Source organism: Ictalurus punctatus, chromosome 14 (assembly GCF_001660625.3).
Source record: "Ictalurus punctatus breed USDA103 chromosome 14, Coco_2.0, whole genome shotgun sequence".
NCBI lineage: Eukaryota > Metazoa > Chordata > Actinopteri > Siluriformes > Ictaluridae > Ictalurus > Ictalurus punctatus.
Window position 1 is genome coordinate 16,813,483 of NC_030429.2, and position 14,541 is coordinate 16,828,023.

General features: G+C 40.0%; 1 protein-coding gene across 7 annotated transcripts in view; it reads left to right on the forward strand.

Annotated features, from left to right (window-relative positions):
* The window catches only part of atp8b4 (ATPase phospholipid transporting 8B4), a 31,793-nt gene that overhangs the window by 11,254 nt on the left and 5,998 nt on the right, over positions 1-14,541 (forward strand). For 5 of the 7 annotated variants that reach the window (XM_017486250.3, XM_017486249.3, XM_017486253.3 and 2 more), the window contains 21 exons: positions 47-117; positions 259-341; positions 871-1,029; positions 1,268-1,356; positions 1,498-1,694; positions 3,479-3,687; positions 3,774-3,817; positions 3,904-4,069; positions 4,186-4,374; positions 5,683-5,798; positions 6,292-6,456; positions 7,106-7,217; positions 7,320-7,425; positions 7,786-7,933; positions 8,510-8,693; positions 9,063-9,286; positions 9,371-9,454; positions 9,546-9,791; positions 10,975-11,113; positions 11,250-11,380; positions 11,460-12,018. In XM_017486250.3, the coding sequence (XP_017341739.1) occupies positions 47-117; positions 259-341; positions 871-1,029; positions 1,268-1,356; positions 1,498-1,694; positions 3,479-3,687; positions 3,774-3,817; positions 3,904-4,069; positions 4,186-4,374; positions 5,683-5,798; positions 6,292-6,456; positions 7,106-7,217; positions 7,320-7,425; positions 7,786-7,933; positions 8,510-8,693; positions 9,063-9,286; positions 9,371-9,454; positions 9,546-9,791; positions 10,975-11,113; positions 11,250-11,380; positions 11,460-11,810 (3,213 nt within the window). In that variant the 3' untranslated portion in view covers positions 11,811-12,018. Of the gene's footprint in view, positions 1-46; positions 118-258; positions 342-870; positions 1,030-1,267; positions 1,357-1,497; positions 1,695-3,478; positions 3,688-3,773; positions 3,818-3,903; positions 4,070-4,185; positions 4,375-5,682; positions 5,799-6,291; positions 6,457-7,105; positions 7,218-7,319; positions 7,426-7,785; positions 7,934-8,509; positions 8,694-9,062; positions 9,287-9,370; positions 9,455-9,545; positions 9,792-10,974; positions 11,114-11,249; positions 11,381-11,459; positions 12,019-14,541 lie in introns of those variants that run through there. The other 2 variants (XR_006983689.2, XM_017486254.3) reach the window with 2 other exon arrangements.

Below are 14,541 nucleotides of genomic sequence, written 5' to 3' on the forward strand. Positions count from 1 at the left end.
ATTAATTTATCCACTCTTCTCTGTATTTCGTGTGTGGGATCAATAGGCGGATCTGCTCCTGCTCTCCAGCAGTGAGCCCTATGGGCTGTGCTATATTGAGACAGCAGAGTTAGACGGGTAAGAGTATGCTAGAGAGACACATTAATCATTGTTGAAGGATTTAGTGTCTAATGTCTTACAGCTTCTGTTTTATAGTTATTATACTCCCATCGTCTATGTAAAAAAAAAAAGCTTCTCTATGGATTTTGGTTCTAACAGAGAGACAAACCTGAAGGTGCGCCAAGCTTTGACTGTAACCTCAGACCTCGGAGCAGACGTTGCCAAGCTTGCAGAGTTCGATGGTATTTCAGAACATGAGTAGCGCACTATCATTACAGATGTACTCTCAAGATGAGCTCACACAAAACATTGATTAGATTTAGTGTGTGCCTAGTACTCGCAATTGTATGCTTGAACTGCTGTGAAGGTGAATTACTTTAGTGCACTTTTGAATTTGATAAAGTTCTGCATGCTACTGTAAAGTACTGTAGACCCCTGAAACTTTTTAAGTCATGTGTCATATATGTTGTATATGTCATATGTATGTAAATTAGCACGCATACACCTTAGTAAAAAGGTAATACATGAAGGAAAATCTCATATATGAAGGTATAACTAGCTTTCAGGGTATAAAAGCTTGTCAATTGGGTGGAACCCTGAAGGGATCTTTTGTATATAGAAAAGTAAATGTAATGTATGTTTATAGCTTAATTCAGGTGCATAATCAGGCTTTAAAGGTCACAGTTATGTACATTTATATTGTTTGTATACAATACCTGACAGTTTACTGATTTAACATTGTGTTTTTACCATTTTATTTCTGTTTGTCAGGAGAAGTTCTATGTGAGCCTCCTAATAATAAACTGGATAGATTCACTGGGACTCTGTACTGGAAAGACAATAAGTATTCACTGGACAATGAGAAAATGTTGCTGAGAGGGTGTATGCTCAGAAACACTGAGTGGTGCTTTGGCCTGGTCATCTTTGCTGGTATTTTCCTTTTTGTGATCATTTAAGTACTTCTGAATGGCTTTATCTCTACTCTCCTACACAACAACACTGTATTTGCTACTTTGGATTTATTTATTAATGTTTAGTAAGTAATAATGGTTGGTGGTGTGCACCTAAAATGGAGTAACCATGCTCCTTTTAATTGGTTAATTGGTTAATTGTATGGTTAATTGTATTGCACAATTGTGGGTGTGTGTTTTTGTTGTTTTATCATAAGGACTCCAAACCAAGCTAATGCAGAACTGTGGGAGGACGAAATTCAAAAGGACCAGTATTGACAAGTTGATGAACACTTTAGTACTGTGGGTGAGTACTTTACATCCTGGGTTTTGTCTACATGTTGTATCTGAATTACTCATATTTCTAGACATGAGCTCATTTTATGTCTGCTGAGTCTTTTTAGTTTGTTAGTAAAGAAAGAGTTGATACAGTTTCTGTGGTTTATAGATCTTTGGATTCCTCATCTGCATGGGCATCATTCTGGCTATTGGGAACACCATCTGGGAGCAAAAAGTTGGGAAAAACTTCTGGGCATACCTGCTTTGGGATGAACTGCTAAGCAGTGCTGTCTTATCTGGATTCCTCACTTTCTGGTCTTACATCATCATCCTCAACACCGTTGTTCCCATCTCTCTTTATGTTAGGTAAGTGGTGGTGTGGCAGTTGTGTTTCAGGGATTAAAGGCTCTGGGCTACTGATGTGAAGGTAGTGGGTTCAAATTCTGGTATCACACCCAGACAAGGGCATTAGCTTTCATCTGTTCAGCTCAGTAAGCTGCTTTGGAAAAAAGGCATCTGTAAAAATGTACTTAAGGAATGCTTACAGTAAAGTGGCTTTGTTGTGTTTTAGAGCAGCAGTTAGTGCAGCCTCCATGTGGCCTGTAGTGGTACAGTAAAAAGGTGTTCAGTATCCTCCAAGACTTTTGGATTATAAATAAATTACACTAGAACCTACCAAACAGAATAATGACTTCCCATGCAGCAAGGCAATATGGGTTTCAATTCTTTTAAATCTGGGAGGTCTGTCCGGGGCTGAAAAGCTTCAGATATTCAATCTTGCTCCATACAATTTCTTTCTGGACCCTTTAAAGTATATACTGCTGCGCTCTTCATTTTTTCATGCTCTTTGGTAGTGTAAGACATTTTCAGCAATGGCAGAGCTAGAACTTTTGGTCAAGCATCAGCTGTCTCTGTCACTGTGCCCTAAAGATAAATCAGTAACTACACTCCATTCAACTCCACTCCACAATCTCCATCTCTACTCCATCAGGCTAGCACTTTGTTTTCTGTTTATTTAATTCACCCTTATCCAGCTGTCTATGCACATACAAAATCATTGACAGGTAGAGAGAGACACTGCCTTACAGAGAAGTTTTATGATTGGTTACAGTTAGACTGGAATGTTGGAATACTTAGTTGCTGATTACAAACCCCAGGCCAGTCAGAGACATTTTTTTTTTCAAAGTATCTATTTTAATAGCTCTTAGTATGGAAATGTTTTGCAGCCTTAAGCTAATTTGTCAACAACCCAGAATGTTCATTGACATTTTCATCAAGATTTACTGTGGGAAAGGATCTGCCCTGCTCAGGTTAGCAGATCTCTCACCTATCAAAGTCCTATGAGATTAACTTAACCACTTAGCACAGCCCACTATTCACTTATAATGGCTGGAATAATATTATAATACCTTCTGAAAGCATTACAGTCAAAGAAGCATGCCACAAATACACTCAGTGTCACTGACCACACCTGTACACCTGCACATTCATTCAACTATCCAATCCGCCAATCATGTGGCAGCAGCGGAATGCATACAACCGTGCAGATACAGGACAAGAGCTACAGTTAATGTTCATCAGATTCAGGAAAAATGTGATCTCAGTGTCTTTGATCGTGGCATGGATGTTAGTGCCAGACCGGCTGGTTTGAATATTTAGGAAATTGCTGATTTACAGTTATTTAAGTGGCAGCTCTGTGGGGAGAATGCCTTGAAAAGAGAGTTCAGAGGAGAATGGCCAGACTGATCTGAGCTGACAGGAAGGCTACAGTAAATCAAATAACCACTCTTTACAAATGTAGTGAGCAGAAAGTCATTCAGAATGCACATCACATAAATCCTTGAGATAGATGGGCTACAACATCAGGTTCTACTCCTGTCAGTCAAGAACAGAAATCTGAGGCTACAGTGGGCACAGGATCACCAAAACTGAACAGCTGAAAAAGACCAGATGACATTTTTCCAATTTTCAACCATACAGTTTTGGTAATGTATGATTATCTGCATGATTTTATGCATTGTGCCACTGTCAAATGATTTGCAGATTGGATAATAGCATACATGAGCAGGGGTAGCTGTGTTACTATTAAAGTGGCCAGTGAGTGTAAATTCCTAGTTTTAATTGTAACTGTGTGCTTTTACTCTCTGCAGTGTTGAGGTGCTGCGTCTAGGCCACAGTTATTTCATAAACTGGGACCGGAAGATGTACTACAGTTCTAAGGACACTCCGGCTGAGGCAAGAACCACCACCCTGAACGAGGAGCTGGGCCAAGTGGAGTTCATCTTCTCAGATAAAACAGGGACCCTCACTCAGAACATTATGGTCTTCAATAAATGCTCCATCAATGGCAAGACTTATGGTGAGTATGCGCTACACTCTCACACAAATAATACTACCTTAAACAGTCATGCTTTACTTTACTGACTGGTGTTTATCCCTGTGTAGGTGATGTATATGATGAGTTTGGACACAAAGTGGATATCACAGAGGTACAATTTACAATGTAATATAATGTCTGATCAAAATCTATGAAGAGATACTGAGTCACCCCCACTTTGTTACCCTCACTGTTTAGAAAACTCCGTGTGTGGATTTCTCCTTCAACATGCTAATGGACAGGAAGTTTCGTTTCTATGACAGCAGCCTGGTGGAAGCCATTAAACTGGAGGAGCCATTGGTGCAGGAATTTTTCAGGTTGCTAGCTCTGTGCCATACAGTCATGCCTGAAGAGAGGAGCGAAGGTAAACTATAAGAAAAGGCTAGTATAAGTGTTCTTGTAGTCTATATTTTGAAACTTGTTGAAGGAGAGCTTAGCAGTCCTAAAGCCTTTTTCTATCTTTTCTTCTGAAATCTGTAGGGGAGCTGGTGTATCAGGCTCAGTCACCAGATGAAGGAGCCTTGGTTACTGCAGCTCGCAATTTTGGCTTTGTATTTCGAGCTAGAACACCAGAGACCATTACCCTGTATGAGATGGGTCAACCTGTCACCTACCAGCTTCTGGCTATACTGGATTTCAACAATGTCCGGAAGAGAATGAGTGTTATTGGTGAGCCCTGTTTCGTTTACCCATGTACACAGTAGCATTATTATTAATTAAAGATATTCAGGTATTTTGTTGCTGGACCACTGATGAATCAATTTTGCTTGATATACAGTGGCCTCCAATAATTTTGGCACCCTTGGTAAATATGAGCAAAGAAGGCTTTGAAAAATTGTCTTTATTGTTTAACCTTTTGATCTTTTGTTAAAAAATAATCACAAAAATACTCTGCTCTCATGGATATCAAACGATTGCAAACAAAACACAAGTTTATCAAAAAAATAAACATTGTTAAATATAGGTATGCAACAATTATTGGCACCCTTTTAGTCAATACTTTGTGCTACCTCTCTTTACCAAGATAACAGCTCTGAGTCTTCTCCTATAATGTCTGATGAGGTTGGAGAATACATGGCAAGGGATCTGAGACCATTCCTACATACACAATCTCTCCAGATCCTTCAAATTTCGAGGTCTATGCTGGTGGACTCTCCTCTTCAGTTCACCTCACAGGTTTTCTATGGGTTTCAAGTCAGGGGACTGGGATGGCCATGGCAGGACCTTGATTTTGTGGTCAGTAAACCATTTTTGTGTTGATTTTTATGTATGTTTTGGATCATTGTCCTGCTGGAAGATCCAACCACGGCCCATTTTAAGCTTTCTGGCAGAGGCAGTCAGGTTTTCATTTAATATCTGTTGATATTTGATAGAGTCCATGATGCCATGTAACAAACTGTCCAGGTCCTCTGGCAGAAAAACAGCCCCAAAACATTAAAGAGCCACCACCATATGCAACCATGGGCATGAGGTACTTTTCCATACTTCTCTGTGTGCACCAAAACCACCTCTGGTGTTTATTACCAAAAAGCTCTATTTTGGTTTTATTTGAAAATAGAACCCAATCTCATTTGAAGTTCCAGTAGTTTCTGGCAAACTGAAGACTCTTCAGTTTGTTTTTGGATGAGAGTAGAGGCTTTTTTCTCGAAACCCTTCCAAACAACTTGTGGTGATGTAGGTGACTTTAGTTTGTAGTTTTGGAGACTTTCTGACCCCAAGATGCAAATAACTTCTGCAATTCTCCAGCTGTGATCCTTGGAGATTTTTTAGCCACTCGAACCTTCCTCTTCACAGTGAATTTTTTTCACAAAAGATCAAAAGGTTAAACAATAAAGATAAGTTTTCACAGCCTTCTTTGCTCCCACCTTTGTTTCCAAGGGTGCCAATATTAGTGGAGGGCACTGTATTGAGTTACTTTGTAGTATTGAATATGACTATGTGAACACAATAACATGCTCAGCCCTTTCTTTTACACAGTGAGAAACCCAAAGGGGCAACTGAAGCTTTACTCTAAAGGAGCTGACACAATAATTTTTGACAGGTTAGACCCATCCAATGAGGACCTTAAGAGCACTACCTCAGAACACCTTAATGTGAGTTCACTCTAGTGACTCTTTCTTCTTTATCTACTCAACACTATCCAACTAAACTTATGAAATGTTCACAGCTAATTTATAATGTTTTGTTTTTATCTCAAAACACCTTACTCTAAACTCTCACAGTTTTCTTAAAAGTGCTTAGGTGAAGAAAAGATTTCAGACTTCTTTTTTTTTAAAAACGGTGGTGTATTTTACCACTGATTGTCACTCTGTCATCTGTCTGCGGTTTCTCAAAGAGCAATTAGCCTCCATTCACTTCAGAGTGGAATCTATATTTAATGCTGCACAAGCAGAAATGGATCACAATTATGCTCTATAGTGCCATGAAACCAGGAAATAGAATATGTAAATGTTGTATGTTGATGTATTGCTAGATACATAGCACAGTAAAACCATGTCATTTTTTTCAAGCTATTTTTTGGATTGATTGTAAGATTTCTGTCATTATACACAATTGATCTGGACATTAAATTTGTCTTGGGCGAAGGAGTTTGCCGGTGAGGGTTTGAGGACGTTAGCTCTGGCCTATAAGAATTTAGATGAGGACATGTTTGATGAGTGGATGAAGAAGCTGCTGTTTGCCAGCACATCACTTGACAACAGAGAAGAGAGACTCGGGGATCTCTACGAGGAGATAGAACAGGGTCTGATGGTAAGAGCAGATGCATGGACAGCTTGTGTGTGTGTGTGTGTGTGTGTGTGTGTTCGTGTTCTATAGGTGGTTGATTGTGTCTGTGTGACACGTATTTCTGATATAGACCAATGTACAGTATAAAGTATACAGACAGATGATAAATTTCAGTAAACACCAACATGGCGTCGCAGTAACGTGGAGGTATATTCCCTCAGATGGTGTTTTGATGATGGTGGTGGAGAGCACTGTCTAACACGTCAGTCTAAAATCTCCCATAGGTGTTTAACTGGGTTGAGATCTATTGACTGTGGAGGTCATAGCATATGATTTACATCACGCTTATACTCATTAAACAATTCAGTGTATCCTCGTGCCCTGCGGATTGGGACGCTGTCATCCTGGGAGAGACCACTCCCATCGGGATAGAAATGTTTCATCATAGGAAGGATATAAAGAAGAACGTTGCATTGATTTGCAGTGACTCTTCACTCTAAGAGAGAAAGTGGATTCAAAACATGATAGAAAAATTCCCCCATAGCAGAACAGTGCCACTTTTTTCTCTAATTTCTTACCTATCTGCATATGTATTATGCGAATAAGATGAAAATATGTCTACTGAAATCTGTCTATTGAAACAATACATGCTGTGCCTCTTTTTCACCATAAGCTTCTTGGAGCTACAGCCATAGAAGATAAATTGCAGGAAGGAGTGCCAGAAACTATTAGCTGTTTGAGCCTGGCCAATATTAAGATCTGGGTTCTTACTGGGGACAAACTAGGTGAGCAGCATCAGTGGATACATTGCTATAGATCCTTATGTAGCAGTGTTCTTGTAATACCCAACGTAGCCTAACTGTTTCAACTTGTTTCTTTTGTTTTAGAGACAGCGATGAATATTGGCTACTCCTGTAACATGTTGAGAGATGACATGAATGAGGTGTTCGTAATCTCAGGTCACAGCACACTTGAGGTTCAGCAGGAGCTGAGGTAAGTTGCACTAGTTGTTTTTTTTTTCCTTGTTTTTAACCTTTTCGTATATTACAAACTTGTTTTTACATGCAGCACACCAGGGCAGTTTAGCTAATGGTTGTCTGGTTGCTACATCCCTAAAAACATAATATTAAATCCTTAAATTTGTAGTTGTCTTCTCAGTGTCATTTTTCAACACTATGTTCAAACATATATTTCAGTTTCTCACCGCTGTATTGAAACACTTTACGCTTTTAACACCATAGCATATGCACCTTGAGTAGAACATTTTAATCACTAATTTGCCTTGGGTAGTCAACATTTTATGAAATGCATTTCAATACTTTATTCTGACTCTTCTTATTGTTCCATGCTCAGAAATGCCAAAGAGAGAATTATGGGTCCTAACAAAGAGAGGTTCACCAGTGGCCAAGATGTGACAAAGACTGATATGTATGCCAGTGACTCTGTATTTGAGGAAACCATTATTGCAGAATATGCACTTATCATTAATGGACATAGCTTGGTAAGGAATCTTATGTAGTGTTCTTGTGCTATAAATGCTTAACAATTTAAGAAATTGATCTGCATGACTCCCTGAGTTTGGACTGTTTTATTGGAAAATAGAAAGCATGCTTCTTCAGTCTTTGTTTTCTACTGTCTATGAGTATTTGTCTACAACATGTAAATGTCTACGACATTTCTACTGCCTATGAGTATTTTAGATTAGCCTTCAGGTCCTTTACCTTTCCGTGTTGATTAATATAGTATAATTAATGTGGTGGTCTGAGAAAACCTCAGATGTCGCTCTGGCTGAATTCTGTCATATGTGCCAATAAGACACCAATTTCCATTCAGGAAAGCCTGTGGTTTTCAGAACTATCTATAGCATAAAATGTTGAAATTTGACCATGTGAAGGGTTTTCCCAGGCGGCCACACATTTATAATCACAGACAAATATATACATGAGTGAAATCCCTGAAGCAACTTAATAGCTTTGTGGGTTAGCTAGCCATTACTGATACCATGCTGGGCATATTGAAGTTCATAATGGTGTTGAAACATGCTTGAATCCCAAGTCTTACAGCATTTGGTCTACAGGCGCATGCACTGGAGGCAGACCTGGAGCAGATCCTGTTGGAAGTGGCCTGCTTATGTAAGACTGTGATCTGCTGTAGAGTAACTCCTCTGCAGAAAGCTCAGGTGGTGGAGCTGGTCAAGAGGCATAAAAGAGCTGTTACCCTGGCCATTGGGGATGGAGCCAATGATGTCAGCATGATCAAGAGTAAGACTGCTAATGCAATCAGTTATGATACAAGAATTTAACACTAGCTGCATGGAAAATGTAGGATCTGATCATGCAGATAGTTAAAATCAGACAATTATGACATTAACAGAAATGAAAGACATATGAATGCTGCAATATTTGTCTTGTATTGTAACCTTTATTTAGTTTTTATTTTGTATCACTACATATCTCTGTGTTATAGTCTCTGTGTAGTATATCATAATACACTGATTGAACATAAGCTCTGTAGTGTTAATAAGAGTATGATGGTTGCCACTGCATGTACACGTGTCAGTGTATTCAGATGTGTCATATTTGAAGCAGTGGTTACCTAGGTAATCTGTGGTGAACTTCTGTTCTCTCCAGCGGCCCACATTGGTGTGGGCATCAGTGGGCAGGAGGGCATGCAGGCTGTTCTGGCCTCAGATTACTCCTTTGCCCAGTTCCGCTATCTGCAGCGCCTCCTGCTGGTCCACGGCCGTTGGTCCTACCACCGCATGTGCAACTTCCTCTGCTACTTCTTCTACAAGAACTTTGCTTTCACACTGGTGCATTTCTGGTTTGGGTTTCTGTGTGGCTTCTCTGCACAAGTAAGCCCATCATCTTCCCAGAAAATGCTAACTGCAGACGTATCACAAAAATATGTATGACTGATTCTTTGTTTTATATCATAGACCGTGTATGACCAGTGGTTCATCACCCTGTTCAATATAGTCTACACCTCTTTGCCTGTTCTTGCTATGGGCTTGTTTGACCAGGTCAGAAATCTGCAGTCACCTTCGCAAATATTCCCTGAACTCCAGAATGGTGAGAACATTTTTTAAAACTGCTTTCTTTGCTTTCTGACAGGACGTGAATGAGCAGTACAGTCTGCGCTACCCTAACTTGTACCAACCTGGGCAGCTTAATCTCTTGTTCAACAAGCGGAAGTTCTTCATGTGCACCATCCAGGGTGTGTACGCTTCATTTGTCCTCTTCTTCATCCCCTATGGGGCTTTCCTGTGTGCTGTGCGAGATGATGGCACCTACATATCTGATCAGCAATCCTTCGCCGTTACTATAGCAACCTCCCTGGTCATCGTGGTTAGCGTCCAGGTGACAATATTTTTCTATTGATTACATTAGAAGTATTATACACACAGTACTGAGCAAAAGTTTTAGGCACCCTTTTTTTTAGTCGGCATTAAGTCAGTACAAAAAGCATTTTAGATTCCCAAACATTAGTTTTCTACCACAAAATTAAATATTACAGAAAATGTTTGTAGATCATTAAAGAAAGCAGCATATTACATAAGAGACACTTTTCAGACAAAAAACACAATGAAGGATGCTGGGTTTTGCTGCAAAAATAAGAAGCAATTGTGAAAGTTAAAGTCTCCAGAAGAACTGTAGCTGATTCTGCAAGATGCTCAATAAAACACAGCTCATTTCCTTATAAAACTGCACACATTGTACCAGAGACTTTTATTTAAATTTTTTTTGTCACACCAAATATTGACTTTGTTTCATTTATTACTGTTTACTGCTCTTTATGTTTTTTTTAAAATGTAGAAACATTTAATTTCATTATTTTTGAATGTATCTTTGCTCTACAGCATTTCTTTGCATGTGCCTAAAACCTCTGCACAGTACTGTATATATATGTATTCTGTTTATAGTAAGTGCTATAGTTTATGAACATCTTTTGTTTTGTGAAAAAAAAAAAAAACACCAAGGGTCACTGATATCTCATCTGTTCCTCCTTTTCTGATGAATCAGAATTGGTGATATTTATATATCAGATCTGATCAAGTTAGTTTTGGGAAGCTGCCCCCCTACCTCATTGTCTCTACTGCACTTCACACTTAATCCTACTTGCTGTTTTGCAGTCCTGGTTAGATGCTAACTGCATTTTATTGGCTTTGTACTTGTTCTCTGCTCAATGACAATAAAGTTGAATCTAATCTAATGTCCAGACACTATATATGTCCCTGTATGCTTTGAAGGACACAGGGTGCTCTGATACCTCCAGACTAACTTCTCTCCCATGCTTGTCTGTGACAGTCTAACGTCGCAAGCAAAATGTAACCAATTATGGCAACGATCCATTTTCCATTTCCAAACTGTCATATATAGGGGACTGCATTACTGGTATAAAGCACATTCTAGGAAATCCACAAGTCCCCCATAGCTGTTACAGGTATTACAGGCTTTAGAAGGTAACTCTCAGATGGTTGCTGTGTTATGCTTTTTGTGTGCTGAGTTTCTCTTGTCTCTGAGTATGGAGTCTCTCTTTCAGATTGGTCTTGACACAAACTACTGGACTGCTGTGAACCACTTCTTTATAGTGGGTAGTCTGGCCATGTACTTCGCAATACTGTTTGCAATGAACAGTGACGGCATCTTCAGAATCTTTCCAAACCAGTTCCCATTTGTAGGTGAGTGTAACACAACACCACTCTTATTGCCTTCCAGAGTAACTTAGTCTGTTGTTATGATTTCCATGTTTAGGTCTCTTGCGTGCCAGCTGAAGAACTCTGGCATCTGTCACATGATGTCTTTGTTTTATTCTAGGCACAGCACGTAACTCTTTAAATCAAAAAAGTGTCTGGCTCGTCATTCTCCTTGTGACGGTGGTTTGTATAATGCCGGTTGTGGCTGTACGCTTCCTTAAGACAGACCTCCATCCTACACAAACTGACAAAGCAAGTATATGAAATTTCAAACCAAGTGGCGTGTTTTAGTTTGAACATGTAAAAGTAACTGCAGTCCTCTCCTCTACAGGTGCGCTTGCTTCAGCAGGCCAGCAGGAGGCAGGGGCCTCAGGAGCAGAATCTGAGACGAGTGCGCAGGACCAGTTCCCGCCGCTCCGCCTACGCCTTTGCCCACCAGCAGGGATACGGAGAGCTCATTACTTCTGGCAAGAACATGAAGGTCCCCACGTCCTCCACCTCAGCCTTCCCTGGCTCATCTCCACAGAGACTCAAAAGCAGTACCAGTTGGTTGGAGAACATAGCAAAAAAGGAAACAGACATGAACCATACAACAGCTGCTGAAGAGACTATGTATTCTGGAGTTACAGAGAATCCCAGACATGGAAGCAAGCACAGCCTAGAGTCACAGTACACAATCTGATCAACTGGCAGACAATACAAGATGTAGGACAAGCTGAAAAATCCCAGTTCAGTGAAGGTAAGGGGATTTCTCCGTAGTCATGCCCAACAGCAGGGAGCAGCACCAGGTGAACTTGTAGGGACTCTATGAAAAGGTTGTGCTAGATACAGGACTATAATTTATGTATAATTTATGTGTGTGTGTGTCTATATATATATATATATATATATATATATATATATATATATATATATATATATATATATATACACACACACATATATACATATATATATATATATATATATATATATATATATATATATATATATATATATATATATATATACACACACACACACACACACAGTGTCTCACAAAAGTGAGTACACCCCTCACATTTTTGTAAATATTTGTCTTTTAATGTGACAACACTGAAGAAATAACACTTTGCTAGAATGTAAAGTAGTGAGTGTACAGCTTGTATAACAGTGTAAATTTGCTGTCCCCTCAAAATAATTCAACACACAGCCATTAATGTCTAAACCGCTGAAGTGAGTACACCCCTGAGTATACCCCTAAGTGAAAATGTCCAAATTGGGCCCAAATGTCAATATTTTGTGTGGCCACCATTATTTTCCAGCACTGCCTTCACCCTCTTGGGCATGGAGTTCACCAGAGCTTCACAGGTTGCCACTGGAGTCCTCTTCCACTCCTCCATGACAACATCATGGAGCTGGTGGATATTAGAGACCTTCCGTTTGAGGATGCCCCACAGATGCTCAATAGGATCTAGGTCTGGAGACATGTCTGGCCAGTCAATCACCTTCACCCTCAGCTTCTTTAGCAAGGCAGTGGTCGTCTTGGAGGTGTGTTTGGGATCGTTATCATGCTGGAATACTGCTCTGCGGCCGTCTCCAAAGGGAGGGGATCATGCTCTGCTTCAGTATGTCACAGTACATGTTGGCATTCACGGTTCCTTCAATGAACTGTAGCTCCCCAGTGCCGGGAGCACTCATGCAGCCCCAGACCATGACACTCCCACCACCATGCTTGACTGTAGGCAAGACACACTTGTCTTTGTACTCCTCACCTGGTTGCCGCCACACATGCATGACACCATCTGAACCAAATAAGTTTATCTTGGTCTCATCAGACCACAGGACATGGTTCCAGTAATCCATGTCCTTAGTCTGCTTGTCTTCAGAAAACTGTTTGCGGGCTTTCTTGTGCATCATCTTTAGAAGAGGCTTCCTTCTGGGACGACAGCCATGCAGACCAATTTGATGCAGTGTGTGGCGTATGGTCTGAGCACTGACAGGCTCACCCCCCACCCCTTCAATTTCTGCAGCAATGCTGGCAGCACTCATATGTCTATTTCCCAAAGACAACCTCTGGATATGACGCTGAGCACATGCACTCAACTTCTTTGGTCGACCATGGCAAGGCCTGTTCCGAGTGGAACCTGTCCTGTTAAACCGCTGTATGGTCTTGGTCACCGTGCTGCAGCTCAGTGTCAGGGTCTTGGCAATCTTCTTATAGCCTAGGTCATCTTTATGTAGAGCAACAATTCTTTTTTTCAGCTTATGTTTTTCAGCTTATGTTCTGAGATCCTCAGAGAGTTCTTTGCCATGAGGTGCCATGTTGAACTTCCAGTGACCAGTATGAGGGAGTGTGAGCGCGATGACACCAAATTTAACACACCTGCTCCCCATTCACACCTGAGACCTTGTAACACTAACAAGTCACATGACACCGGGGAGGGAAAATGGCTAATTGGGCCCAATTTGGACATTTTCACTTAGGGGTATACTCAGTTTTGTTGCCAGCGGTTTAGACATTAATGGCTGTGTGTTGAGTTATTTTGAGGGGACAGCAAATTTACACTGTTACACAAGCAAAGTGTAGCAAAGTGTCATTTCTTCAGTGTTGTCCATGAAAAGATATAATCAAATATTTACAAAAATGTGAGGGGTGTACTCACTTTTGTGAGCTAATATATATATATATATATATATATATATATATATATATATATATATATATATATATATATATATATATATATACATACATAAAATCTGAATTTTTCATATCATCCCAATGTGATATAAAGCACAGAACTCTCCAGGCCAGCTCAGTGCTGTACAGCTATATGCAGAGCAGTTCTGGGTGCTCAAACAGGAGAAGACATGCAAATGGGGTGGCTTAAAAGAAAAGCAGCATTGCACAGGAGAGACTCCGTAGAGCAACAAAGCGCAAGCATAATGAAGCACAGATACAACTCCATATCTTACTCAACTAATTTCCTTGTTCATGCAAATGCACTCTGTTCTCTTGGTGCAATTTCATGTAATTGTGAGCCACTGACTCGGAGAATGCACGAGAAAGTTTCCACTCTGTTTAGTTTCGATTTCATTTCCCCAACTGACTGAGGCAAGCATGCAAAATGCAGAAATGTTGCTTCAGACATTCACCTTCTGGGAGAATTCTACATAGCCCTTCATACACGTCCAGTATATCGCAGAGCGATCGACTCAACTGTGTACATCATTTCAATGCAATTATCCGAGGTACTGGTAAACTACAACAGTCCTCTCAGGATTGATATAGTTATTTATAGTTAGTTTTAAAACTATGATCAACTTGTCAACTTGACACCTACAGTCTCACAATTAGAAAGAACGCATTTGAAAGTAATATTATTTTATACAGGGTTGAAGGAGTTTACACTTATTGATACACTAATACC